At 40.2% G+C, this 27,535-nt stretch overlaps 1 protein-coding gene across 4 annotated transcripts; it reads left to right on the top strand.

Moving 5' to 3' along the window:
• Window positions 1–402: 402 nt before the first annotated feature.
• LOC130928553 (gastrula zinc finger protein XlCGF57.1-like) lies at window positions 403–12,933 on the top strand. 4 transcript variants are annotated; one of them, XM_057855251.1, is made up of 4 exons: window positions 403–790; window positions 8,497–8,619; window positions 10,435–10,536; window positions 11,045–12,933. In XM_057855251.1, the coding sequence occupies exons 1-4, from the start codon at window positions 664–666 to the stop codon at window positions 11,062–11,064; spliced, it is 372 nt and encodes a 123-aa protein (XP_057711234.1). In that variant the 5' UTR covers window positions 403–663; the 3' UTR covers window positions 11,065–12,933. The 4 variants fall into 4 exon arrangements, 3 of the variants coding, with proteins under 3 accessions (XP_057711234.1, XP_057711233.1, XP_057711232.1); XR_009066699.1 differs by lacking the exon at window positions 11,045–12,933 and having other exon boundaries at window positions 8,497–10,041; window positions 10,435–10,608; XM_057855250.1 differs by lacking the exon at window positions 11,045–12,933 and having other exon boundaries at window positions 10,435–10,608.
• Window positions 12,934–27,535: the final 14,602 nt, after the last annotated feature.

Raw genomic sequence — 27,535 nt, 5'->3', positions numbered from 1 at the left:
GCCACACACGACTTCACCATTTTGATTATTAATGTTAACGAGCAGAAAAACACGCCATAATAGGAGGAATTTACGAAGCGCTAATGCATTAACATGACGAGTATACGGACAAAATGGCGCTGGGGCGTGGCTGTGACGTCACGTGAGTAGGGTCTATACTGTGATGTTTCAAAGGAAGCTTCACGTCTCGCTCAGTCAAAGGCAGCTAATGCCTTCAACGTTTAAACAAAACAAATATTGATCATTTTTGTATTGTGCCGATTTGTCGCTCATCATGTTTAAGTAGGCGTCTCGCAACCCAATGTGATTACCGACTGGATGTGAGTGGCGCATGCGCAGTAGCGGAGCTACTCACGGAACGAGCCACGTCGACATCTATCTGCACATGCGCGCCGCCATCTGGTCGCCACACGCGCTCAGTTTCCCGTGCTAAGAAGAACGTGCCCAGCAACAAGTTGCTTTTTGTGCGAAGTTAACCCACAAAGTTCGCGAGGCAGGAGGTCCAGAACTAATTGACTGAAACCAATTCGAAAGATTTGGTCCGTCCATCATCATTGAAGCTTCGCAGGCAGCCTAGTTAGCTTAGCTTAGCTTAGCTTGCGAACAAACAACAACGTGGTTCGACGCTTGAACATCAAGTTGGAGCCTCCTTAAGTGTGCAAAATGCGTGCAAGAAGGACGCCAGCCGCAAAGTTCGAGGCGGAACCTTGTGGCGCAAGAGCTCAGCGACGACATCAACTCTCGACTGCTTGCAAAATGCAAGTAAAAGTTGTTCTTCGCAGACTAGCAGGTTGGTTCACCGATTCGGGAAATACTATTCATTGTTTTTCCGTCCTCATGGTGTTGATTCTGAAATGAAAGATGAGCATTCAAGGCCAGGCCTCCCTGTTTATTGCATTGGACTTCTATCGTTTTGAATCATAAAGAAAATCATTTATTGATCCCAGTGGCGTCTTAAGGGGTGTTTTAGGGGGGCTAAAATATTCTTAAGCCAACCTAATTCTCCTAAAAAATAACATTACAAAAAATGCTAACATATTCACTATAAAGATGTCAGAATATTAATTTAAATCAATAATCATATAAGCCCCACCGCAGTCGGTCTCTGCGCACGTCTTTTACCTTTGTTGTTTTGCGGTCATCCCAGCTCTAAAATAACGCTGCTAGTTAGCTTGAAATTTACTGTGAAAGTCCTAGCAGAGTTTTAAGTGTGCACTCTTGGATCTATGTACAACAAAAGAACAATTGACTAACTTACATAGCAAAAATCAGCTAGCTTAAATGCTATAAAATGCTAACTTTTTATTTTTATTAAAATTTTTTTTTTTTTTTACAATGCTCTTAACAAATGGTTCAGACATATACTCCCACAAAAAACGGCTAAATATACCTATAAACTAAATTATGAATGCATTAAAAAAAACAGTACCTCAAACAAAAATTCGCTTATGTTGGTCTTAAAGAGCATACAACAGGAGAAAAAAAGTCTTAAATAGCATTATTATGTGAATTAGAATCATATTTTGAGACGATTCGACTATATACAACAATTTAGCAAAGCGCAGATGACGAGAAATTCGTTTTTTAATCTGCCGGTTAGCCACGCCTACCGTTATAGGGCACGAGTATCCCCAACAGGTGGATGACGTCAGCGGGGGACTGGGCTCATCGGTTTTACTATTCAGCCCATTGAGGGGGAATTATTCAGAACGAGGAAAACGCGACGAAGAGAGCCGCAAAATGTCATTGTTTCAGTCTCTCTACTCCAATATTTTTACAGGATATTCTTTTTATCCAAGTATTTTCCCCAATAGCTAAATAAATGTCTTAAGAAGGACCAGTCAGCCCGTCGAGGGGGAACTATTCACAACGAGGAAAACGCGACGAAGAGAACTGCAAAATGTCATTGTTTCTGTCGCTTCAATATTTTTACAGGGTATTCTTTTTATCCAAGTATTTTCCCCAATTGCTACATAAATGGCATGGTCATGACAAATAACAGTCTTGTGCTAAATGGAATATGAAATAATAAAAATCCACTTATACAGGACGACATGGCAAAATTACTCCATAATGGTCAAAACTGTCGACTTCACCTTTACTGTCGCACCTTCTGAACGATATTTTATGACACCTAAATCGGAGGGCAATTATAAATATACATGAGAAAACGACATTTCATCTAATCTTGAACCATTTTCAGTCAATCAATGTCTTTATTTTCTATGTATATTGTTGAAAACAGCCAACAATTGCATCTCAGATGTAACTAGAATTTAAAAAAAAAAAGACTAATTCACTGCTTTCACTCAAAAAACTTTTAGATCTTATTAAAAATATATATATGTATGTATATATATATATATATATATATATATATATATATATATATATATATATATATATATATATATATATATATATATATATATACACACACCTAAAAATGCCGTTACGCTTGATAACATACATCACTTAAAAGATTTTTTCCCCACGTGTTTTATTTGTGTCAAGCCATTTTTAAGTTCTAGTTAAGTTTTAAGTTAGTCTAAACTGTAAGTCCTGATAGGATTTTGAGTTTTTCCAGTGTTCAAAATAAATGTATGATACAGGCTGTATTGGAGCACATTAGGGACCAGTGGTACTTGGTGTTTTATCCAGCAATGACTACTGAGCTAAAATTGATAGTTAGCATTATTGAGTTTTTATTTTACACCCTTATCACTCCACAATGCTGTTATGTTAAAGCCTGTATGTAAGACACGTTAGCCACGCATCGACAGTGGTCATAATTAATAGAAACCTAGCCCTCCGCAGGGCTAACGTTACTTGAGCTAGTGACAGTAACGTTAATCTTTATTTATTAGCGCTTAGCGCTCTACTGCTTTAAGATGGCGGCTGTTTACTAACGCTGCCCAGACACGGCCGAGTCTGTCATTTCGCATCTAGTTCAACATACATGTGATCTCTATGAGAATCATCAGACGCTACCTACCAACGTAGCATCGTGCGGGCTCGTATTTAGCAACGTCGGCGTCGTTTGTAGCGGCTGTCGGTTGCAGTAAGTTTTTTTTTTTTTGCTTCTTCCTCTACGCACGTGACATCAGCGCGTTGTCCTGCATTAAAAGTAGTCCGAGCAAAACGTGATGCTTAGAGCTGTCAAAATAAACGATTACTCGCGGTGAATAAAATTACTCGGATCAGTTTTTAAACTCGAGTTGCTCGAGTATTCGTTTCAGCTCTAGCTCTATGCACTTCTACTCCGGTAAGTTAATTCCATTTGTCTACGCAAATTTCAGTAACTTCATGTCCTAAGTCGGCCGGTTGTCAACTATAGCTACAGCCATACAACTAGCTTGCATAAATGTGCATTGTGTTCAGAAATGCTTCATAAGACATAATTCCTGTTGTTTCTAAATGAAAAAGCTGTAATATGTTGATGTGAGAGTATGGCAAATAATTTGCAGCAAAATTGTTTGTAGCTTTGTAGCGTTTTGTAATTTCGGAATCGCTGATGAGTGTAGTAATTTACACTAAATACAGCAGAATGTCCACTTCGCGTAATGGTGGAAGCCTGTCGACATCTTTACTCAATTTGTCTTCGGCTTGCTCGTAAGGGTCAACATTGTTCACATCATTAAGTTTGATTACATATCTGTCCTTCGCCTTAATAACGAGTTTGTCTCTGTATCGAACTGGCAAGTTTAAGTTTAATGTCCCGCGAGCCAGACCTGCTTCCAATATGGCTGCGTTGTTGTCAAATCTCACGTGATCCCCCATTCTGTGACGTAAACGCTCGAGCCTAATTTAGGAGTATTTTAGATAAAAAGTTAATTAGGTTAGCTCGGAAGGTTCACTACAACAGCCTTCCAGGAAAGTCTACTGCTTTAAGATGGCGGCTGATTTCGAATGCTGGCGAGTCTGTCATTTCGCATCTAGTTTTGTATACACGTGCTGCTAATGCCGCAGAGTCTGTCATTTCGCATATAGCTCTTTCTACATGTGATATCTACCATATCATTATGTGGACGCAGTTTGTAACGGCTGTCGGCACTAGTCAGGTATTACTGTTTTTTTGTTTTGTTTTTTTTTTATCTACCGGCATGAGTTGCGCCAGAGCCGTGAGTTGAGCATTGTCATTGCCCGGGTAACGACAAGCATGCTGTTTACTCTCGGTCCGTTCCTTATTGCGTCCCGAAGACCACGCCGACTGTGTTTTAGTTCCGTTTTACTTGACATATTTCAATAATCGGAATTTGGATATTTGTGAATCGTTCTCCAATCTTCCACGGCCGAATTGCGAATACTCTAAGAATCGGAAATTTCGCACTCCTCCACTAATAATAGCAATACTAATCACTCCACCACCTTTATTGACCTGTAGCAGTCAGAGCAGAGGAGCAAAGAGGGTGACGGGGGAGAGAGACCTCTACATAAAAGTAGGAGTAGGAGAGTAATGATTAGAAAATAGAGAAAGCCAAGATGATTATTATATATAGCATACCCCCACACACACACCCACCTCTACACTAACATGTACAGAACAGGCCAAAAGTTTGGACGCAACTTCTCATTGGTGCGTTTTCTGTATTTTCATGACTATTTACATTGTAAATTCTCACTGAAGTTACCAAAACTATGAATGAAGACGTGTGGGAATATGTACTTTGCAAAAAATAATAATGAAAAATGAAATAATTAAAAACGTATAATATTCTAGTATCTTCAAAGTGGACAACCTTTGCTCTGATGAGTTTTTTTTGCACACTCTTAACATTCTATTGATGAGGTTCAAGAAGGAGTCACCTAGAATGGTTTTTCACTTCACAGGTATGCCTATTCAGGGTAAATTGATGGAATTTATTGCTAAGGGTTTGGGACTTTCGGTTGTGGCCCAACTTTTGGCCTATACTGTATGTATGTTATGAATCATTTTTGGATGTATGTTTGTGTGAGTGTGTGTATGTAAGGCAAATCAGCCTGACCCCGATATTACTTTAATTCAAGTAACTAGTAGTATTTTTCACGGTTTGAAATTACAGCCATTTTTGTTACAAATATGCCCAAAATGTAATATGTGTGATTTACAAATATTTGGGAACAAACAATTACTGTGTTGTGAGTGAAAGTCATGGCATTAGCCTCTATGATTCAATGTATGTGTATATTTTAAGAGTGTATATTTTAAGATTTAGTGTAGGTTTTTGTGCTGTGGAACGAATTAATGGAATTATAATGTATTCTTATGGGAAATTCCTGCTCGACATACGACCATTTCAACTTACAAACAAGGTCTCGGAACGAATTAACTTCGTATGTAGAGGCCACTGTAGTAGTATCCTATATTAATAATGCTCGATATTTTTTAAGAATTGTTTTGAATCATGTTGGAAAGGCGAAGTCATTGTTCTGAATCTGTTTACATTCCATTCTTTCGCAGTAGTTAATGCTATCAGCGTTTGACCTCATTGTTTATTTGTGATCTATTGTTGTTGTTATTTACATGTTTATTTGTACTTTAATAAAGAATTTAAGTGTTCCAAAATATTTTTGTGAATTAATAAGCGTCATCAAAAATTTCATTACTAAATTAATTAAAAAAAGGGGGGGGGTTATTAGTTTAGTCAATTACGTAATCGTAAAAATAGTCGGCTGAGTAATCGGTTCAAAATTAGTCGTTTGGGACAGCCCTAGTTTTACGGTGTACCGGAACATACCGTATTGGCCCGGATATAAGACGGTGTTTTTTTGCATTGAATAATAATGAAAAAGAGGGGGTCGTCTTATATTCGCGATCTAGACATTTACCCTTTCACGACACTAGATGGCACGAGATATTGAAGCGATGTTCTGTCATGACAGATCTAAGCTACTCTCCCCATTCACGACACTAGATGGCGCCAGATATCATTGGAGCGATGTTCTGTCATGACAGATCTCGGCTTCTCTCAAGTTTAACCAGATTGCAATTTTTTATTGCAATGTTTTTCCTTTATCAGATTTGTTTCAAGACTACAGTTACAGTTAGACTTCACTTTCATGGTTAATGCAGTTATTACAATTTTGTTGTTTTATCACAATAGATTGGTTTATTTATAATTATTTATAATAATTATAATTTATAATGGTAATGTCCGTAATAGACATGTGCCGGTACAATAACCATGAACAAAAATACTGCGATATCACAGTATTGCAATTATAGCTCCAAAATGTGTTATTTTGAGATGTATGGGTTAAAAAAAAACTGTATTCCATTGAACAGGAAGTTTTTAATTTTTCAGAACATATTTACAAATTGGAACATGAATATAATGTTAAATACATAATTTAACAAAAAAAAACATTTTAAATAAAATAAAAATAAACAGAACTTATTGACTATACCCACAGCCACAGCTCAAGTTGCTCAAGATTAGAGCAAGAACAAAATAATTGCTATAAAAAAGTAAAAACACTACTAAATAAAATTAAAAATATATATACTGCATGACTTTTTTTGGGGGGGGGGCGCTCAAGTGAAGTTTCGCCATTTTCAGCCTCTGTGTCAACTCTACATGATGTCATGTTGTTGTGTTAAAAAGAACATAAAGAATTCATAAGTTATGAAAACGTATTAGTTAGTTAAAATGTAAATATTGTTGTGGAAAGGTTTCATCGGAAAAAAAAACATTGGGAGTGAGACCTCTCCTCGTCCAGCGAACGTGGATTTGTGCTTAAGGCAAGATCATCTTTCCCAATTAGCTATCTTTGACGCTATGCTTTTTCTCCCCTTCATTCAAGCTTTTTTCTCACTCGGCAGCTGTGAGACTTAAAACCTCGATGTAGTTGCTCTCCCAGCTAAGCCTAGGCTAACATTCGTCTTTGTAAAGTTTTTGTTTGTATATTGAATTTGAAAGGAAAATGTGTGTTTTGTTTTTGGCAAACTTTTTCATGATGCTAACCTGTTGAACCAACTCATACGTGGGAAAATACAATTGTTTTCAATGTATTCATTTAGTATATTTCACTTACAACGATTTGAGAGCTCAATAAATTGAAGAAAAGTACGCCTTATGTTTGGAGTGTTAGTTTTTGGGTTCGCTGGCTGTTTAGCAGAATAGCGTCACTTTCACACACAGCAACAGGGGAAAGGGTGAGCGCTGTCGCACCAAGCCAATTTGGCTGCATTTTTGGCACATGAAAAATGGCGAATACCGTACAACGGTATGACTGAAAATTTTAGGAGTTTTGGAACCGCGACGTTTTCACATCGCATGAAATCGTTAACCGGCACATACCTAGTCCATAACAAAGCGCGCCCCCTTTAAGACTAGGGAGGTGTGACGTAGGGGCAAGCGAGTTGGGAGAATGGGCGAGATAGGAATCGCATATCGCGGCAGCTCGCTGTTATTTTGTTATTGTTTTTCTTTATTATTGTTGCCACCATTAAGTAGATAAGCCAATACCTGCTCCTCTCTTTCCGTCAGCGAGAGTGAGCGGTAGACGGCCGTCTTTGACAGAGCAGCTAGTTTCGGGGCCCATAATAGAGCTTTGCTCTATTTTCAAAGCGCCGCCGCGCTAATGTCAACAACGCATCCAATAGCAGAAGGGCCGGCTTATATCTGTGCTAGCAGGCTGTTTCGGCGGACAGATACCCAATCATGGCTGACCAAACCTTGATAAATCCGCTTTTCTTCCCATGTTTCGCATACTCCAGGACACTCGAAAAATGACTCTTACCTCTCCTTGCTAAGCTAAATGGTACCTTGATGTTCGTTTATGTGGAAATGTATCGTTTATGTGGAAATGTAGTTCACAGATAACAACAAAAAAATATTCACCTTCTCACTGAAACTAGTAACTCTTTACATGGATATTAGAATTTCCCTACTCCTTGAAATGGGTCCGTTAACAGAAGGACTATTATTGTTGTGGTAATGTAATACTATTAATTTGAATTTATTCACACACACATTCATATTCACAAAGTGTACATCATCTCCTAATGCTGAGCTAGGCTCATGTGTGAGTCCGGTCTCCTTAAGAAGCTACTCAAAGCTTATAGCCAGGAGCCTGCGTACATTAAGGCACATTAAGTCACTTCCTTTTCAGCAGAGGAAGGTAGATTAAAAACGAGTTAAGTAGCGTTCGAAATAATACGACAAAAGTAAAAGTAGTCATCTAAAAAATGTACTCAAGTACAGGTAAAGTATTTGGTGAAAAGAATCCTCAAGTCATTATTAAAATTGCACCTGCAATTTTTTTTTTTAAACAATGAATAAAATAAATATTAAAAATAAATAAATGAAATTGCCACTGCTTGCACCTGAAGGATCAGGTCGTGTTAATGCACGATAACTAACAGCCAATCGGTGCATCGTTGTCATGGGAATGATTGCCCAGAATGCATCTGGTACGCGCACCTATATACACTCTCAGCCAATCTACACTCACGGCCTACCAGATGCATAGACGGTCTTTAAAGTATATCATTTGTCTTCTTGTGTCTTGCAGGTTTCAGCAAATATCTTGGTCCTGACGCTCAACTGCTAAAGAGTGAAGTACAACTTCCAATAAAAAAGGAGGAGGTAGAGCTGCCATACGTTAAAGAGGAGGACGATATCACCATGTCGACTGGTGAGCCCTTGAGTAGTGAGGATGATCCGAGTGAGACCAGCAGAGGGATGGGGCCTCCAAGCAGCAGCTCAACAGATGGATCGCAAGCACACATTTTCATCGCGCCATCAGATAGAAACTGTGCCACGTCACACTCACCTTACAAAGATCATTGTCAGAAGAAATCTCACCGTGATGCCAAACTCTGCAAATGCTCTCAGTGTGGGAAAACCTTTGCTAATAACTATACTTGTCTTATGCATATGAGGAGCCACACTGGTGAAAAACCTTTTGTCTGCTTAGTTTGTGGTCAAAAATTCACTCAGAAGAGTACCTTAAAAAGACACTCAAGAACCCACACTGGAGAAAAACCTTTTTCCTGCTCAGTTTGTGGTCAAGGATTCACTTCAAAGCAATACTTAAAAACACACTCAAGAACTCACACTGGAGAAAAACCTTTTTCATGCTTAGATTGTGGTCAAAAATTCAGTCGCAAGGGTGTCTTAATAAGTCACACTAGAACCCACACTGGTGAAAAACCTTTTGCATGCTTAGATTGTGGTCAAAAATTCAGTCGCAAGGACGTCTTAATAAGTCACACTAGAACCCACACTGGTGAAAAACCTTTTTCCTGCTCAGTTTGTGGTAAAAGATTTGCTCAGAAAGAAACATTAAACTCACACACAAGAACCCACACCGGAGAAAAACCTTTTTCCTGCTCAGTTTGTGGTCACGGTTTCACTGTCAAGAGAAACTTAACAATTCACATGAGAACCCACACTGGCGAAAAACCTTTTTCCTGCTCAGTTTGTGGTAAAAAATTCAGTGTCAAGCGCAACTTAAACAGCCACAAAATAACCCACACTGGTGAAAAACCTTTTTCCTGCTCAGTTTGTGGCCAAAAATTTAGCCAAAAGACCAATTTAAAAGGACACACAAGAACCCACACTGGAGAAAAACCTTTTGTCTGCTCAGTTTGTGGTCAAGGATTCAGTCATAAGAGTACCTTAAAAGGACACACAAGAACCCACACCGGAGAAAAACCTTTTGTCTGCTCAGTTTGTGGTCAAGGATTCAGTCATAAGAGTACCTTAAAAGGACACACAAGAACCCACACCGGAGAAAAACCTTTTTCCTGCTCAGTTTGTGGTCAAGGATTTGAACACAAGGATCGGATTAAGAGTCACGTGTGTGTTGGTGTGAGAAGCAGTGGCCAGTGAAGCTTCTGCCTGTCATCCACGCTGCCTTCATGAGATTGTGCACACAGGACGATTGTATTCTGTATTCTGGGTTGTCAGCCCAAACCCCTCTAAATATATATTTAATGCATCTTACCAGATATAAAATGACTACTACATAATCGTGGTAATCGTTTGGAGCCCAGTTTTCTCGTCGAATTGCAGCAGTCCATCTCGCTCTCCTCTCTGGGTCTCTCGGAATACGGTAGAACTTCAAGTCTCTCCGTCTATCTTCTCTGTTATTGCAACCAACCGCCACACACGCCTTCACCATTTTGATTATTAATGTTAACGAGCAGAAAAACACGCCATAATAGGAGGAATTTACGTAGCGGTAATGCTTTTACACGACGAGTTGACGGACAATATGGCGCGGAGGCGTGGTTGTGACGTCACGTGAGTAGGGTCTATAGACCCCACTCACGTGACGTCACAACCCCCCCCCCCCCCCCCCCCCCGACTGGTTCCGCCATATTATCCGTCAGCTCATCGTGTTTACGTATTACCGCTACGTACATTCCTATTACTGAGTGTTTTTCTGCTTGTCTAAGGAATCACCGTTTGTTTATCTCGGTCCATGATGCGTTTGTGTCGACAGCTGTCAGACAGCGGCGAAAACATCAATATGATGCCAACACGATTGCAGACATCATCAGCAAAGAAACTACGAAGCTCGTCGCCGCGGTCGCGCAGCAAGAAGGTGAGCGCAACAACAGGTGTTGTGCCGAGAAATAGCCGCCCTGCGTGAAATGTCCCCCCTGACGGGAGCGCCCACACGGAAACGACTTTCTTGTACCATGAATATGTATTATTTTACTCGAACTAATAAATGTCATACCTGTGTGATTGTCATTGGGATATGGCCGTGAAAACCTGTAGACTAATACATTTCTGTTCAAAGATGGTTATGTGGCCCAGTCCACGATTTGTTACTAAAATACAGTACTAATATTTTGTGTAATTATTTAAAACTGATCTTACAGTCGTAAATCCATTACTGTAATGCGTCCATGAAAACGTGATGTTTTCGCGTCAATATAGCGTTATAATTAAGCGCTCCCGTCAGGGGGGACATTTCACGCGGGGCAGCTATTTTTCGGCACACACCGGCCCGTTGTCGATCAAGTTTCATTTTACAATCGTGACAACGGTGACGCTCAGCTGACCAAAGTGACATAAACTGGAGTATGGAAATTTTGTGGTCTCAGGACGAGCTCTGACGCACTGAACGGGAGGAAACATCGGTTTGGCCATTAAATATGGATCTGTCGACTGGATCGACCGAAGCTTTTCCAAATAACGGCTTTTATGCAACTCATCTAATGAGTTTCCAGCGTCTGAAAGCACCGGGGCTTCCATAATTTGCAAGTGAATCCACCTTTACTACTACCATTGACAATACGACACGCAATGATGGACAATATGGCGGCACAATACAGCGATCACGTGATTGTGTGACGTTGGTTATTGGGGTCTATAGCCTGATACATGAACTGGCCTCTTTGAAAATGAACCAACTCTGTGACTTTTAATGTTCAGGATTTTAAAACTAATATATTAGTATGATCCCTATCACCAGCATTATGTACTATTCTTATGGCTCATTTTTGCTAAATGGATAGTGATTTTATTGTACTGTACATTTATAAGTGTTACTCCAGACCTCTGCACAGTAGTGTAAATATGGCAGCATTAGAGAACAGTAAAGAATGTGGAGTGATTTATTGTCAAGACTGTGTTTGGCATTATTCAGGACATATATAATACATTTATATGCGTCTTGATACTTTACTTCGTATGTTTTATATGAGCTTTCCAGTTAATCTTCTCATCAATAACTACCCAAAGAAACTTGTTTTCATGGACCCCTTTCAGTATTCACCCCATCTATATGTATCTGTACTTGATTCTATTTATTGTGTCTGCTCAATAACATGAATGTGGTTTTACCTAAGTAATGAAAAATTCTATCAAACCATGCTTTTAGCTTACAAATTTCATCAGAAACTCTCCCTAGGAGCTCATGCACCCCCAAGAGAGCAAAAGATACTTGTGGCATCTGCAAATAAAACTAATTTTATTATTCTTGAAACTTTGCGAATATCATTTGTATAAAGAATAAACAGTTTTCGACCTAATACTGAACCCTGGGGGACGCCACAAGCAGTGTCCAAGTATGATGATGAATAGTTTCTCTCTTCTACCAGTGTAGTGCCACCCCCCTGATCCCATACTCTTCAAGTTTATTGATCAAAATGTCATGATTAATAGGTTCAAATGGTTTCTTAAGATCTAAGAACAGTGTAACAACAGTGTAATTTGAGCGTTACTGATCTCCTCAACCGAACTGAACTGTTTGTCCTAAATCCATCTTGACTGTCGGAAAGTCATATTTACTTATGAATTTATCTGATCTGTTGTTGAATAATTTTCAAGAATTTTGGAAAATTGTGGAAGTGGAGAAACAGGCCTGTAATTTGTGAAGTGGTGTATATCTCCAGTCTTGTATAATGGCACTACTTGAGCTATTTTCTTTATGTTTGGAAATTTACCTGTTGAAAATGATAAGTTACAGATGTATGTTAGTGGGTTTGAAATCCCCTCAGTGACCTTTTTCACAACTGTCATGTCAATGACATTTGAGTCAGTGGATGTTTTGCATTTACATGTATTTTCAGTATCAATTATTTCTTCTTCCACCCCTGCTGTAATCAACATTGGGCTGGGATTCCTTTCAATGAGGTTTTCATTCCACTCCTCAGATAAACTTGCACCTGGATTTTTTTTTTTTGCCAGATTTGGTCCAACATTTACAAAGAAATCACTGAAGCTGCTGACGATGTCATCTATATTATCCTTCTTCACATCATTTTCCACAAAGTATAGAGGATAGCTCTGCTGCTTTGCCCCATTTTTAATAATTCCATTAAATATATCCCATCTTCCTTTAATATTTTTTTTGTTGTGATACAATATTTTACGATTGTATTCTTTCCTACGTAACCTGATGATATTAGTTTTGTATGTATTTTTTTCTGCCTTTGCAGTTCTTTGTTTTATGAATTCTCTATAAAGTGTATTTTCAAGTTCAAGCAATTTTGTGCCAATAAAACCTTTTAAATAAGTTCCTCACGCGCCTGTACTTGACATTCTGCTCTGGCAACTTTCTTCGCTGGGTGCCATTATAAACTAAAAACTGGTAGGTGATCACTAATGTTAATTAACAGTCCGCTTACTGTATTACTTTCAATGTCATTAGAGAATATATTATCTATTAAAGTAGCACTGTGGGTTGTGATTCGACTCAGTCTGGTGATTTTTGGATAGAAACTCATACTGTGTTGATTAGGGGTGCAACGGAACACAAAACTCACGGATCGGATCGTTCCTCGGATCAAGAGTCACGGATCGGATCATTTTTCGGATCAGCAAAAAGCAAAAAAAAAAACCTCAAGTAAATATAATTTTTGTTTGTTTATTGAAAACTGAAATTGAAACTACATGTGCAAAGCACCCTATTTGTGGACCCAGTCCTGCCTCATTCACTGCATTTATTTGATTTTTTGCATTATCAGTTGTTTCTGAGATATTAGTACTGGGCCTCCTTATCTTCCATTCTTACAGTGCTTGTGTCAGTACCTGCGCAAGATGAGTGCCTGTGTGACTCTCGTAGAGGGGGTGTGTCTGCAGCACTGGACTTTTCATCTCCCACTCTGGTGGGATAAAGTGGGCGGTTATCGTCACATAACTCTCCGTTCCCCTGGACGTCCACCCGTCCGTCGTGAGCGCAACAATTGACGGCCGGGATAGTTCATTTACAACGTTTTTCTTTTCTCCCTCGTAGAGATTTGGCACAATCTTTTCACTGAAGTGTGTGCGCGATGGAATGTCGTAGCGTGGCTCAAGCACTTTCAACATGTATTTAAAGCCCTCGTTTTGCACAACTGAATATGGTCTCATGTCTGCAGCTATAAACACACCGATAGCTTTAGTGATGGCTTTAGCCCGGTCGGATTGTCCAGGAAGAGGCTGCTTAAATGCCTCAGTGATGAGCGGTTGTTTGCCAGCTTTTGTTTTATCTTCGGTCAGTAAAACACCCGGGTGATGTCGGTTCAAATGCGTGAACATACTGGATGTGTTTCCGCTGCCATATGGCTTTCTTATGCCACAATGCGTATAGACTGTTGCGGTTTTGTCCACTGACCTTTTTCCTTTGTCATCATACTTGACAGGGAAACATAAATACGCCCATACAGGGGATTTAAGTGTAGCGGGGCTTTCCTCCGCTTGCCATGTCTGCACTTTGCACTCTGCTCCCCTCTTTCTCTGCCCTTCACAAGTGTGTGCGGCCGGAGAACAATTTTTTTTCTCAGAAATCAATCCGCAGGTCACATCTGTGCCGAACCGATGACGTTGATCTGAACGGATCTCGGACCAATCATGAGCCGTTGCACCACAAGTGTTGATAAATTCATCAACTGATTGGTACTTGTTCAGATTGAGCAAATAAATATTGAAATCCCCACAAATGAACACAACTTTTTGAATGGCTTTTGAAAACATTTCTCCTATCCAGTCCCTGAATGTTTCAATACTAAAGTCTGGTGCTCTACTGCATATATACAGCTGATGATGACATTTTTGCTTTTTTCATAATCTAATTCAATGGTTATACTGTACATTCCAACAGGTTATCAACCACAGTTGTCAAACTTTCTACAACTTTGAAATTCAAATTTTTATCCACATAAAGGCCACACTTCCTCCACTCTTATTCTTTCAGTTTAAACAGTTAAATTCATAACCATCCAGTTCAAAATCCATTCCTTTATCTGTTTTGAGCCATGTTTCAGATATGGCAATTATTTTGAATGATTTTATAAATTGATTTAGATATTCTCTCATATTACTGAAGTTTGCATACATACTTCTGTATTATTGGTAATTTATTGTTCATTTTAATGACAGAGTTGTACTGTTCCTCCGTGTAATAGCAGAAGTTAATATTGGTATTAAAAAATAGATTATAGTCTGGATCTACATCATACTCTGGATCCAGTGATTTATGTTCGGTATGTTGAAATGAACTGAGCTCTACATTCCCATGATCAGCAATCCTTTGGAATATACTGGACTGTCTCAGGAAATTAGAATACACAATATTCTAATTTTTTGAGACAGTCCTGTGTTTATATACAGGACTGTCTCAGGAAATTAGAATACACAATATTCTAATTTCCTGAGACAGTCAGGAAATTAGAATATTGTGTATTCTAATTTCCTGAGACAGTCCTGTATATATAATATATAATATAATAATATAATATATATATAATATATAATATAATATATAATTTCCTGAGACAGTCAGGAAATTAGAATATTGTGTATTCTAATTTCCTGAGACAGTCCTGTATATATACACAGGACTGTCTCAAAAAATTAGAATATTGTGTATTCTAATTTCCTGAGACAGTCCAGTATTCCTGTTTTCTCTAGATGGTGATGGGTGTGTCATGATGGTGTGTTGCTTCATACCTCACAGTCCATTTTGCTCATTCATACCTGACCCTGACCCCCTCCATGCTCCTGACGACAAATGTTCTTACCTCTTCTGGTTTCCCATTTAGTTTGATGAGTATTTTACAGTTTGATGTCCACATGTGCTGAATTTTCCCTTGTTTTTCATTAGTCGTGCTTTTCTAGCGATATCAGCGTTTTGCTTAATTAGATGCTCGTTCATGAATACGTTGGTTCCCTTCAGCTTCCATCCTTGTTTTAAAAGTGATAAACCTGATGTTAACACCTCGTTTGTCGCTGGCAGGCCTCGATGTCAGTCCGATCCACCTCAATCCCTTGACCTGAAAAATACAGCCACCTGTTGCTCAACAGAGCCGACATCCTGCTCGCTGGGCTCCCCGACGTTATTGGTCACAGCCCGGGCGCGTACCACGGGTTGATCCGGAGCCCAGTTACGATCACACCGTTGATTCTTGTGTGCTCCTCCAATTCCGCCACCCGAATCTCCAACTGCGCCAGACGCCGGTCTTTCTCGGCATTCTGGATTCGGATTCCCTTCACCTCCTCCACCAGGCTCAGGATGGATTTTTGCTGTAGCTTAATCACAGAAATCTCCTCTGATAGGAAGTCAAGAGATTCCTTCATATTGCCGCCCTCTTCGACAGTCAGTGCCTTCTTTGGGCCCATTTTGCTAGGTGACGCTGATTAGCTTCCATGTAGCCCCATAGCAAAAATTTTCTACTCATCTGTTGCTTAATCTCGTCTCGTGAGACGAATTTGATCATCTCAAATTTATCTCATTCTCTGCTTATTTGTTTCTGAGTTTGTGCTCCTAAGGGTACCCTTAGGAGCAAGTGATGAGTCAAATTGAGCAAAGACATCATTGAGACAAAGGAGGTTGATTTGAGAAAGCCAGGTTTGAGCAATATTTGAGAAGAGAAATTCTCTTAATTAAAAATGGAGTTAGACTTGTACAGCACCGTTCGGGCACTCAAAGCACTTTGACACTATAATCTTCATCTACCTGCTGGTGACGCAACAACGTGGGGTTCAGTGTCTTGCTCAAGGATACTTAGATGAATTCATCAGGACAGAGAGTTGAACTCACAACCTCTGGTTTGGGGAACGACTTCTCTACCACTGAGCCACACACGGGCTCAGATGCACTGTGGTCGATGTGACGTGGCACATAAATGGAAAGCAACTTTAGAAATAGCGTGTATCAGCAAAGAAGAAAATTTATTATAGTTTTGTTCATTTAATAGTTTATATTTCTTTCATATTCCAAAAAAACCCTTCCAAATCGCAGACATGTTGCCTGTTAGCCAGTAGTTTTAGCAAGACTATGTCAGCCAGCATGTTGCCTGTTTTGATGATGTCATCAAAAAGAGGACTAAGGTTCTTCACACTATTTTGTGGTAAACTTTCAGTCTTCGAAATAAAAAACCGATAATGCATTTGTAGAGGCTGATAGTTTTCGGCGCCAAATTTTTGGTCACATCTCTTAATTTTTACATTGAACAAGATGAACCAAATGAACCAGATGTTATTTATTTGACCAATTATAATATTTTCTCAGATTTTGGCATGAGATGAATTAAGATGTGATTGGACATGTCAGAGCAGACACTACTCTTTCTTACAATGGAAGAATCTTGAAAGGCCAAAATGAGCAATTGTAGACTAAAAGATCAAATTAAGAAATATGGGAATTTATAGGATTTTTACGATTCCGATTCCATTATCGATATTGCTTAATGATTCGATTCTTTATCGATTCTCTTATCGATTCTAATTTGGGGAAAAAGAAGAACAAACGTTTTGATTGGCATCGAGTTTGTTTAATCAGATGTCACAACCTTACAAACTCACAACGAGATCAAAAGAGGCCCAAAGCCTCAATGTTAACTGTGGCAATAAGTGGCAAATACACAAGAATGTGTAACATTTTACTGAAACATTTATCTAATAGAAATAAAAAATATTGGTATATATTGGCAGATAGATTTTTGTTCTGCCTTTGGCAATATGTGTTAAAGCAGGGGTCCCCAAACTTTTTCCTGTGAGGGCCACATAACTTTTCCCTTCTCTGATGAGGGGCCGGGGTCAGTTTGTAACAGAAAAAGTGTGACGATTGCAGAAGTGCATAAAAGTGAAAAAAAATATTGTTTTTCAGAAAGCCACAATCAAATAACCCTTTCTGGATTCTTTATAATAATAATAATAATTAATAATAAAAACACTATTAATTAAATAGATAATAACCAAATAACCCTCTCTGAATTCTTCAAGGAAAAGGCCAGGAAATAAATAACACGATTGAGAAAAAAAATAAAATTCAAAATGGCCGGACCAAATGTGGAGGCGGGCCGTATTTGGGCCGCGGGCCGCAGTTTGGGGACTACTGGGTGAACGTGTGTTATTTTACCATTACATTGAATTGCATGCCTTTTAGTTTTTGTGGCGCTTACACGCTCAAGCGGGGGCGCCCTTGCGCTTCCTCACGCGAAGAAGAACGCGCTTACACCCAAAGAAGAAATGCCGCATCCAAGTGAGTGAGCGAGTTAGTGAGAGAGGGAAACACTTCTACGAGCCTACGTTCTTTGTTAATGTTAATATCTACAGAGTCAACGCCTGTATGTATCATCTTTTGTGTTGCTGTTGTTGTGTTTCCACTCGCGATCGGACACTTAAATCCAGTTGTGTAGTGGTTTGAACGATGTGCTAATGCTAGCGAACGAATGCTAACCATTTGTTATTACTGTTATTAGCAGCTAATCATCGCTGATTTACTTTGATACAAACCTGTTTGTTATTGGGGACGAAATTGATTTGTTTTATTTCTATTCTTAGTTTCACTCTTCAAGTGATGGTTGAATAAAGTCAGCAAATTATACCAACGTCTTCTGCATCGTCATTTGGGAGTTTAGCTAGCTGTATAGCCAGGACTGAGCCTTAGCCTCTCTGTGAGGACGGCGCAGTCGTATTCCCTCCCGATGCAGTTATCTCCACCTTGCAATGACTGCTAGTCGCTTTGTTGTAATTTTTCCTCGTGAAGTGAAGACACACTTTCGAGCGTTTGAACCTACGTGCTGTCATTGTTATGTTTATGGCTGCAATGCTTGTGCTTACCCGTCGTAACCTTTCATTTTCACACTCTTTCCTGGTGAAGTGTAGTCAAACTTTGGAGCGAGTGGTTCTTGGCGCCATGCCAGTTTGATGCGTCTGGACAACAACACACGTCACGACGCAATACGCGTCTTTAGGAATCGTTAAAGGGATCGTTAAGGCTTTTTCATTGTGATGTCGAGGCCTCGAAACACTCGGAACCGGTTCCGGATTGGAATCGGATTTCGATTCCCATCCCTAGGCACAATATAAGGTTGATCCGCGAGATCAGTAAAAGAGGCAGCTTTGAGCTAAGTTGAAGAAATATAATACTTTGCTCATCCGTATCTTTTACTGAGACATTATTGATATAGTGACTCGAAGTAAGGGATAAAATTGAGACGCATTTGAGATCGACACAAGTACTCATAGTTGTCTCTTGGTGAGATCTTGAAAGGAGACAACTGTGAGACTTCATTGAAAAATCGTGCCAGTAGAACTATTCTCAAGACTTTCTCATGTAATGCTCACTATGAGACTTATTTCTCGTGAGACAAAGTTGGAAAACTGAGAAAACCACTCTGTCTCGATTATTGCTGATTCATTTCCCAGAGATGTAAATGAGACATGAACAAGATCTCATCTTCAATTTTGCTTTGCTATAGGATGTTATTTTCTCGGAATTTTGCACGAGATGAATTCAGGTGTGATTGCACATGTTAGAGCAGATACTACGCTTTTACAATGAAAGAATCTCAAGAACTTGAAATCAGAAATTACAGACTGGAAGGAGTTCAAATTGAGAAATATTTGTAACTGGCATATGTCTATTAAGGGCTGCTTGGCATGATCAGGAAAGGAGGCAGCTTTGAGACAAGTTTAAGAAATAAAATACTTTGCTCATCCATATCTTTCACTGAGAGATGACTGAGATCCTGAGTACAAGTAAGGGAGATCAAATTGAGACGCGTTTGAGATCCACACAAGAGCTCATAGTTGTCTCTTGGTGAGATCTTGAAAGGAGACAGCTGTAAGAAATTATTGAGAAATCGTGCCACTGGAAGTATTTCTCAAAACCTTCTCACGCAATGCTCACTGTGAGACTTATTTCTCACGAGACAAATTTGAGAAAACTGAGAAAACCACTCTGGTCTCAATCGTTGCTCGAATGATACTGATTCACTTCTCGGAGATGTAAATGAGACATGAACGAGATCTCATCGTCAATTTTGCTTTGCTATGGGGCCGCCGGCTAACTTTTAGTTCGAAGCAAATAACCGGGTAACAAAGCGGGCGAAAACATCAGTCGTGGCAGCGGGGGCATGTTGACTAAGAGCATAACGCATACCTGTCAAGTTGTACGGTTTCTGCGTAATTTGTACAAGTGAGCACTGATTTTTAAATGTGTACGCCGTACATTCAAAATCTGTACGTTTTCCGTGCATTACGTTTTTTTTTCTCCGTTCGGATTTTGTCACCGTTTCGGCAATGAGACAATGTGCATTACTATGCGTTACTACGTCGGTTGAATGACGCGAGAAAAGTCAGAGACGGAGAGAGAAGAGCGGGAGTGGGTAAGAGGGAGTTGTGGATGCTAGGCTAGGTGGCTCCAATAATACCTGACTGGAGCCGACAGCCCACAAACTACGCCCACATGATGCTATGCTAGATATCACATGTATATGAACTAGATGTGAAATGATACACTTGGCTCTGTTGTAGTGAACCTTCTTAGCAAAGCTAAGTAACTTTTTATCGAAAATACTCCTAAATTGGCAAAATCTTGACTTGAAACTGTTTTAAAACGTTCACATGTCGAAAGTAGACAGAAGGAAATGCAGAAACGGGAGCAATTTCAACAACTTTAATGGTTGATTGACAACATTAAATGACTTCCAAACATAGCAAAGGTTACTATGTTTTTGTTGTTGTTTTTTTAAATTAAAAAAAAAAAAAAAACATGAAAGGTAAAACCAGTTACTTTGCCAAGTAACTAATTACTCTTACATTCAGGTAACTGAGTTACCAACTCAATTACTTTTTGGGAGAAATAATTTGTAACTATAATTAATTCCTTTTTTTAAAGTAAGATTAACAACTCTGGTCATAAAGATGCAATCTGCAGAATGAAAAGCTATGCTGTGACGAAAGCAAAGATTTTATTCTGCCAATTGGTTGCCGAACACGATTTGCCTGCAACTATTGCTGATCACTTCTCAGAATCGGACGTACCGATGATGCCAGGGTGTTCGCCAATTCAGAGCTCTACGTCACTGCTGAGGAGCGCCAAAATAGATATCTTTTCCCCAGAGAGGTATGTGTGTGTGTGTACATATTATCACTGATGTTGTTGCTCAGACTACTCCCGAATCAATCAATTTATAAAGAAGATGATTAGATGAAAGTTATTTGACTGTTGCTGCTTTTTCCATTTAACGTTGTGACATTGGACTTAAAAATTTTAAATCTTCAATGCCTTTGTCACAGCTTTGTCTTCACCGCCGTTTGAGACAATCGTGTTTCGGATATTTGGCTTTAGAAATGCAACATGAAGTAATGGAAAATGATTGAATTAATCACATTGAAGCAGACCATTTCAACACTGTTTTATGTCTTTACAGAAATCCAAGGTCGTGGATGGGGTGGAGATTCTTGTGCATCTAATTGGTGATGCTGCTTACCCACTTAAAAAGTGGTTGATGAAAGGATTCACACAACATCATCAACTCTCAAGAGAAGAAGCGCATTACACCTACACCCTGAGCTCTGCAAAGATGGTTGTCGAAAATGCCTTTGGTCGGTTGAAAGGGCGCTGGAGATGTCTTATGAAGAGAAATGACAATGACCTCGCTGAAATGTCCAATGTTGTAGCTGCTTGTTTTTTTCTGCATAATGTATGTGAAATACAGAAAGACAACTTTTTGCCAGAGTGGAACCCGGCGCCACAGGAGAATTTCCTCCAACCACACATTGCAATGCCACAGAGGGAAAGAGAGAACACTGCCCAGCACATTCGCAGTGCGGTTGTCGCAAATATGGGTGCTCTGTTGGAAAATTAGTATTGTGTGGTCATGATCATGTTGTGAGAAAACTGTCTTGATGGGTTTGAGAAATAAATGCCATTTTCATGCTGCAGCTGTGGTGCTAAATTATTAGTAGATACGCAAAATAATACAAAGAACCACCAAATTTTGGTTATGTTGTGTTCTGTTGGTTGATATACAGAGGGAGACACAGCTTTTTGTTCACACAAAGCTTAAATATTTATATACAGATTGTTTAAATGTCACACACAGTATAAAAGTCAAATGTTTTAAACACACACAATACAAGTAGCATATAGGCTCAAAGGTCTCTGTAGGGCGGACCTAGCTTTGCTGGGGTACTCGTGTAAGAAGGCCCAGCCTGGTAGAATGATTCATAACTGCCATGTGTTTCGTACATAGGCTGCCGTGGTTGAATCTGTGGTGCTGGTGCAGTCCTGGAAAGCAGCATTTCAAACAGAATCCTCTGATGTGCCCTAGCCTCCTTGTGTTGTCTTTCCAGGCTCTCGAATAACTTTCTGTCCTGCTCCAAAAATAATTGAAACCGAGCATCCTCCCGTACATCTGCTTCTTTGTCCATTTCTCTGAATTCCTTCAGAGTAGCAGCTAAGATGGTGGATGTCTGGTCAAGTCTTGTCCTTTTCTTTCTCGGAGGACGGTTGGTCCCTGTGAACAAAATTTCAGGGAATTACAACATGAGGTGGAGGCCCACACAGGGACAAACACGCACAGACACGCAAAAAAACCTGATGATCGGTGGGACAGTTATCTAATGAAGAAATAAATCCATATCGAGAAAGAAAAATTCACCACTCACCTCTTTCGGGCTGGCTGGAGTCCTCGGGTCTTTCTTCCTCGGTCCTAGCTTCAGCTTGGCTTTCGGTGCCATCTCTGTCCTCTCCGTTTTCCCTCGCCACGTCGTGGTCCTCGTCTTCTACAGTGCTTGACAAAGCGGTGGACGAGCTGGATAGGGACGGTGGGGCGGATGGTTCAGGTACAGCGGACGCTAAGATGGAGCCAGATAGCCTCACGGGGTTAGCCAAAGCAGAGGTGCTGTAAATGCTGTTCCACAGCTCGTCAAATGGCAAGTCACGACGACCCATTCCACTCCAGTTATTGTTGTCCTTTACGGAGAGATGTGTTTTTTTTCAATGCTTTCAGTTTGTTGATGATCTGCCTTGGCGTCCGGTCGTAGCCTTGAGCTTTTAATTTACCAGCAATATTTTTATAAATTGCTGTGTCTCGCACGGTCCCAGACATCTGTCGCTGAATCTCCTCTTCTCCATGGATGGAAAGGAGCTGGCAGGTCTCATCATCTTTCCAATGCTGGGACATGTTGTTCAATGTGATGCGCTACAGACTCATTCTTCTTCTCCTAGCTTTGTTGTTAGCATCGACGTAACTACGTTTGTGGGGCGTGTGAAATGGGGAGGCGACTGGCGCATTGTTATGACGCATCACGTAAGAGCCTACGTCACCACGTAGATTAGGGTGTTGACTGTTGACCCGGGGTTTTGCTTTCACACTGCATGACGATCAGAGCCGAGGTGATTTTAACGTGGGTCGCTTGGCAGGTTGATTGACAGGGGTCGAGGCGGGTCGCTGCACCTTTCCCACTGCCACCAAAAGCCGATTGTTAGTGGGTTGACATGGGTTTTTTGGCCAGTGGGAAAGGGGTATATTTGTAAGATTGGCAACGGCCTCGGGTTGACAGGTATGGTTATGTCACGTGCAATAGTCAATCAGCAGGAGGGCGAGGGGGACATCCCGTGACGTCAATACGGTCAGTGACAGCGGCGTGGGAGGGTTTCCCCAAAAGATCCGTCCAAGGTGTGGTATTAGGGGCGTTCCTCTGATTCCGGTGAGTGGGGGGGATACTGCGAGTAAGGGGAGATGAGCGAACTGGCCTTGGCAGTTAAAACATTTCACGCACGTCCCGGGCTGCACAGAGCGGGGCAGACGAACTACTTGCCTTTAACAGTGTGTGGAGAGCGTTGTAAGCGATCGTGTGGCACTCGGTCTGTTCGGCGTCGCAGCGTTAAGGTCTGATCCACGCTTGTCTCGCTTGGTGTGATGTCATGTCAATTCTGCCAATGCAGCGCCCATCCACTAGGCAGCATGTCCTCATCATGAAACTCAATTATATCATAGGAGTGGCTGAAGCCTCCTTAAAACGCCCCTAACAATGCCACTGATGACAGCCAACAAAAAAACAAAACAAATATTGATCATTTTTGTTTTGTGCCGATGTGTCGCTCATCATGTTTAATTAGTCGTGTTGCAACCCGATATGAGTACCGACAGGATGTGAGTGGCTCATGCGCAGTAGCGGAGCTACTCAAGGAGGTTACCATATCGACATCTATCTGCACATGCACGCTGCCATCTGGTTGGCACACGCTCAGTTGCCCATGAAATAGCGTACCGCAGGTAACACGTCACCGTTGCTCATTAATATTCATGACGTTCGCAACTGTTGCTAGGGGGGTCAAACTTGCGTTTGTCCGTCGTGCTAGATGCATGTAAATAGTGTACGAACGAGATGTTTACTGAGCTAAAGGTACCTATTCTGTCAGAAAATGATGTCCCTGGTGCCAAATTCACTGGTAAAAATCTGGAAGAACATACAAATGTTCAGTTAGAGATGGCTTGAGTGTCGAGGGCCTAATAAGACCGGAAAAGGAGCCGACCTGATCCACACGTAGCCTTACGCCACTGACAATGACATTCTCCTGTTTCAACAAGTTTTCCTTTATATGCCCTGTCTTTCTTATATATTATATCTTCTGGTTGTCTTCCGTCTCTAACCATTCTTGGAGGTAATTTAAATTGTTAGTTTTGTATGGCGATTGCAAATGCTACTCAGTGATAGCAGACGAACACTTTTAATTTTTTCATTAATAACAAATCTTCATTCAATTTATTTATGTTTTCCCCTTACTAAAGTTGTTTCTTTACAAAAGAAGAGGTGACAACAGTGGCACCACCATTTTAATTTTTTTCAGCGCCGTCATTGTCAGACAGAAGCAGCACTGCAAAGCGCCACGCGAAAAAAAGGGTAAAAATATCCAAATGGCTTACCTTTTCGGAGCAGGCTCTGACAGCATTGTTATCTGTAGGACCATGGCCCCCAAAGAATGTTTTATTCATATGAAGGTGAATGGCTTCACCTTGCTGGCATTAAACTGGTCTTTTGGAGGTCCTCACAAGTTGATCCATTGTTCACATTTTTTTGGCTTCCGGAAACATATGGGAAAAAAATCCTTCACACGGTCGTATTGTCTAGAGTCTTTTCTACAAGTTCCATAGTAGCAGTGTTTACTCGGCATGTTCTTTTTTAAGAGATTACCGGCAGAAAACAAGCTTGTCTGTTGATGTCCCTGGACACAGAGCTCTATGAACAGGCAGCCTTTCTGTCAATGACATTTTGTGTCTTGTCCTTCTTGTGCAAGGGGTCAATAGTTGTCTAATGGACAACAGCCATGCCTGAATCTTCTCCATGGTTACATAGCCTGCAGAACTAGACTGCGAGACCATTTAAAGGTATTTGCAGGTGTTTTAAGTTCAGTAAGTGTCTTTCATATTAAACCTTTTCACAATATTCTAATATTCTGAGATACCCAATTTGTAGTTTTTATTATTTGAAAGTTATAGTCAAAATAAAATAAGTAATGACTTGATACACATCACTCTGTGTAATAAATGAATATAATACACAAGTTTGTTTTTGAATGGAATCAGTGACATGACATTTTTCATGATATTCTAATATTTTGACCAACACCTGTACTCTGAAATTCACACTTCAAAATTTAGTTATTTTTTTAAATGTAGGGGTATATTCTATAGGGCTTCACACTAATGTGGTAAACATTTTACATCTGCTTAATTGGTTAAACAAAGTTTGGCCTGAATGTTTTATTCTTACAGGAGAGAGGGAGGAATCTTTCATTGCAAGATTTGCCCTCAGATTTAGACAGCCATCTGTCTCTTGTCAACCTCACCCGACAACCAAGGAAATCCAGAGCGCACACGACATGCATCCATTTGTAGGATTAAGGTCGTTGATGATCTATTGTCTGTGTTTATGGACATTGGCATAATGAAGTTCAATCTAACATTTAATTTAGTCAATGAAAGCTCTGTTGATGATGCCGGAGTGTCAAGAGAGGTTTACACTGCATTTTGGGAAGAGTTTCTTGAACACTGTGAAGCGGAAACGGAGCGAGTTCCAAGGTAGAGGCCAGATTTCTGTGAGGCTGAATGGCAAGCAGTTGGGCGGATCTGGGTCAAAGGATTGTTAGAGCATGGTGTCATTCCCGTGAGGCTCTCAAAGGCTTTCATCTTAGCTTGCATCCATGGCATTGACTCAGTTGATGTAGTTGCTCGAATGTCATCATTTCTTAACTACCTTCCTCCCATAGAGAGATCAGCTGTTGAGAAGTGCCCTCAGGGCACAATGGAGGAAATTGATGATGCCTTCAGGGCGCAATGGAGGAAAGTGATGATGACGACTTGCTTGACCTTTTTACAAGGATGGGTTCCCTCTTTCTCCCTCCAAAATACAGCTTGCAGCCCGCCATTGAGACAATGGCTCATAAAGCTCTTCTACAAGAGCCCAAATATCTGTTGCCGGAAATGTGCACGGCAAAATATAGTTTCACCCCGGAAAACAACATGCCCCACATAAGTTCCCTAGGTGAATTCTGTCAAAAGGTAGTGGACACCCCAAAAGCAAACTTTTTTTTTTTTTTTTTTACAAATGAAATACCTTAATGCATCATTTTTTTTTCTTATGAACATTTTATTGAAGCTTTATTGATGGGTTTTCTCAAGTTAAAGCGCCACGCAGAAATTAATAAATGTAATGGTGTAAGCAGGATTTTTTTATTATTCTTATTATTTAATTACCGGTGTTTTAACTCATTTCAATTTATTTTATATGAGCTATTATTTGTTTTATTATGTATTTATGTTTTACAAGTGTAATGTAGTATTCATTTATATTCTATATTTTATGTTGTATGATTTTAGTTCCAATTCCTAACAAAAGGACCACAGTATAGACCCCAATCACCAACGTCACACAATCACGTGATCGCTGTATTGTGCCGCCATACTGTCCGTCATTGTGTGTCGTATTGTCAACGACCGTAGTTTGTAAAGGTGGATTCACTTGCAAATTATGGAAGCCCCGGTGCTTTCAGACGCTGTAAACTCATTGGATGAGTTGCATAAAAGCTGTTATTTGGAAAAGCTTCGGTCAATCCAGTCGCCAGATCCATATTTGATGCCCAAACCGATGTTTCCTCCCGTTTTGTGCGTCAGAACTCGTCCTGAGACCACAAAATTTCCAATCATACTCCAGTTTATGTCACAAACTTTGGCCAGCTGAGCGTCGCCGTTGTCACGATTGTCAAATGAAATTAGATCGACAACGGGCCGGTGTGTGCCGAAAAATAGCTGCCCCGCGTGAAATGTTCCCCCTGCCGGGAGCGCTTATTCATAACGCTTTATTGCCGTAAAAACATCAAATGTTTTCATGGACGCATTACAGTAATGGATTTATGACTGTAAGATCAGTTTAGAATAATTAAATTACACAAAATATTAGTTATGTATTTTAGTAACAAATCGTGGACTGGGCCACATAACCATCTTTGAACAGAAATGTATTAGTCTACAGGTTTTCACAACCGTATCCCAGTGACAATCACACAGGTATGACATTTCAAGCAGAGTAAAATAATACAAATTCATGGTACAAGAAAGTCGTTTACGTGTGGGCGCTCCCGTCAGGGGGGACATTTCAGGCAGGGCGGCTATTTTTCGGCACAACAACTGTTGTTGCGCTCACCTTCTTGCTGCGCGACCGTGGCGACGAGCTTCATAGTCTCCGTCTGATGATGTCTGCGATCGTGTTAGAATCATATTGATGTTTTCGCCGCTGTCAAACAGCTGTCGACACAAACGCATCTTGGACAGAGACAAACAAACCGTGCTACTTTAGAGATTTGCCCTTTTAAC

The sequence above is a fragment of the Corythoichthys intestinalis genome, chromosome 13, assembly GCF_030265065.1.
Source record: "Corythoichthys intestinalis isolate RoL2023-P3 chromosome 13, ASM3026506v1, whole genome shotgun sequence".
Classification (NCBI taxonomy): Eukaryota; Metazoa; Chordata; class Actinopteri; order Syngnathiformes; family Syngnathidae; genus Corythoichthys; species Corythoichthys intestinalis.
Note: the sequence above shows the minus strand (reverse complement) of the source record. Positions and strands in the feature narration are given on the sequence as shown.

Bases quoted from the DNA above. Each gene is read 5' to 3' on its own strand.
- LOC130928553 (XM_057855249.1), top strand. From the start codon at position 664: ATGCGTGCAAGAAGGACGCCAGCCGCAAAGTTCGAGGCGGAACCTTGT. The intron at 791-8,496 runs GTTGGTTCACCG...TGTGTCTTGCAG, and splicing joins TGTTCTTCGCAGACTAGCAG to GTTTCAGCAAATATCTTGGT.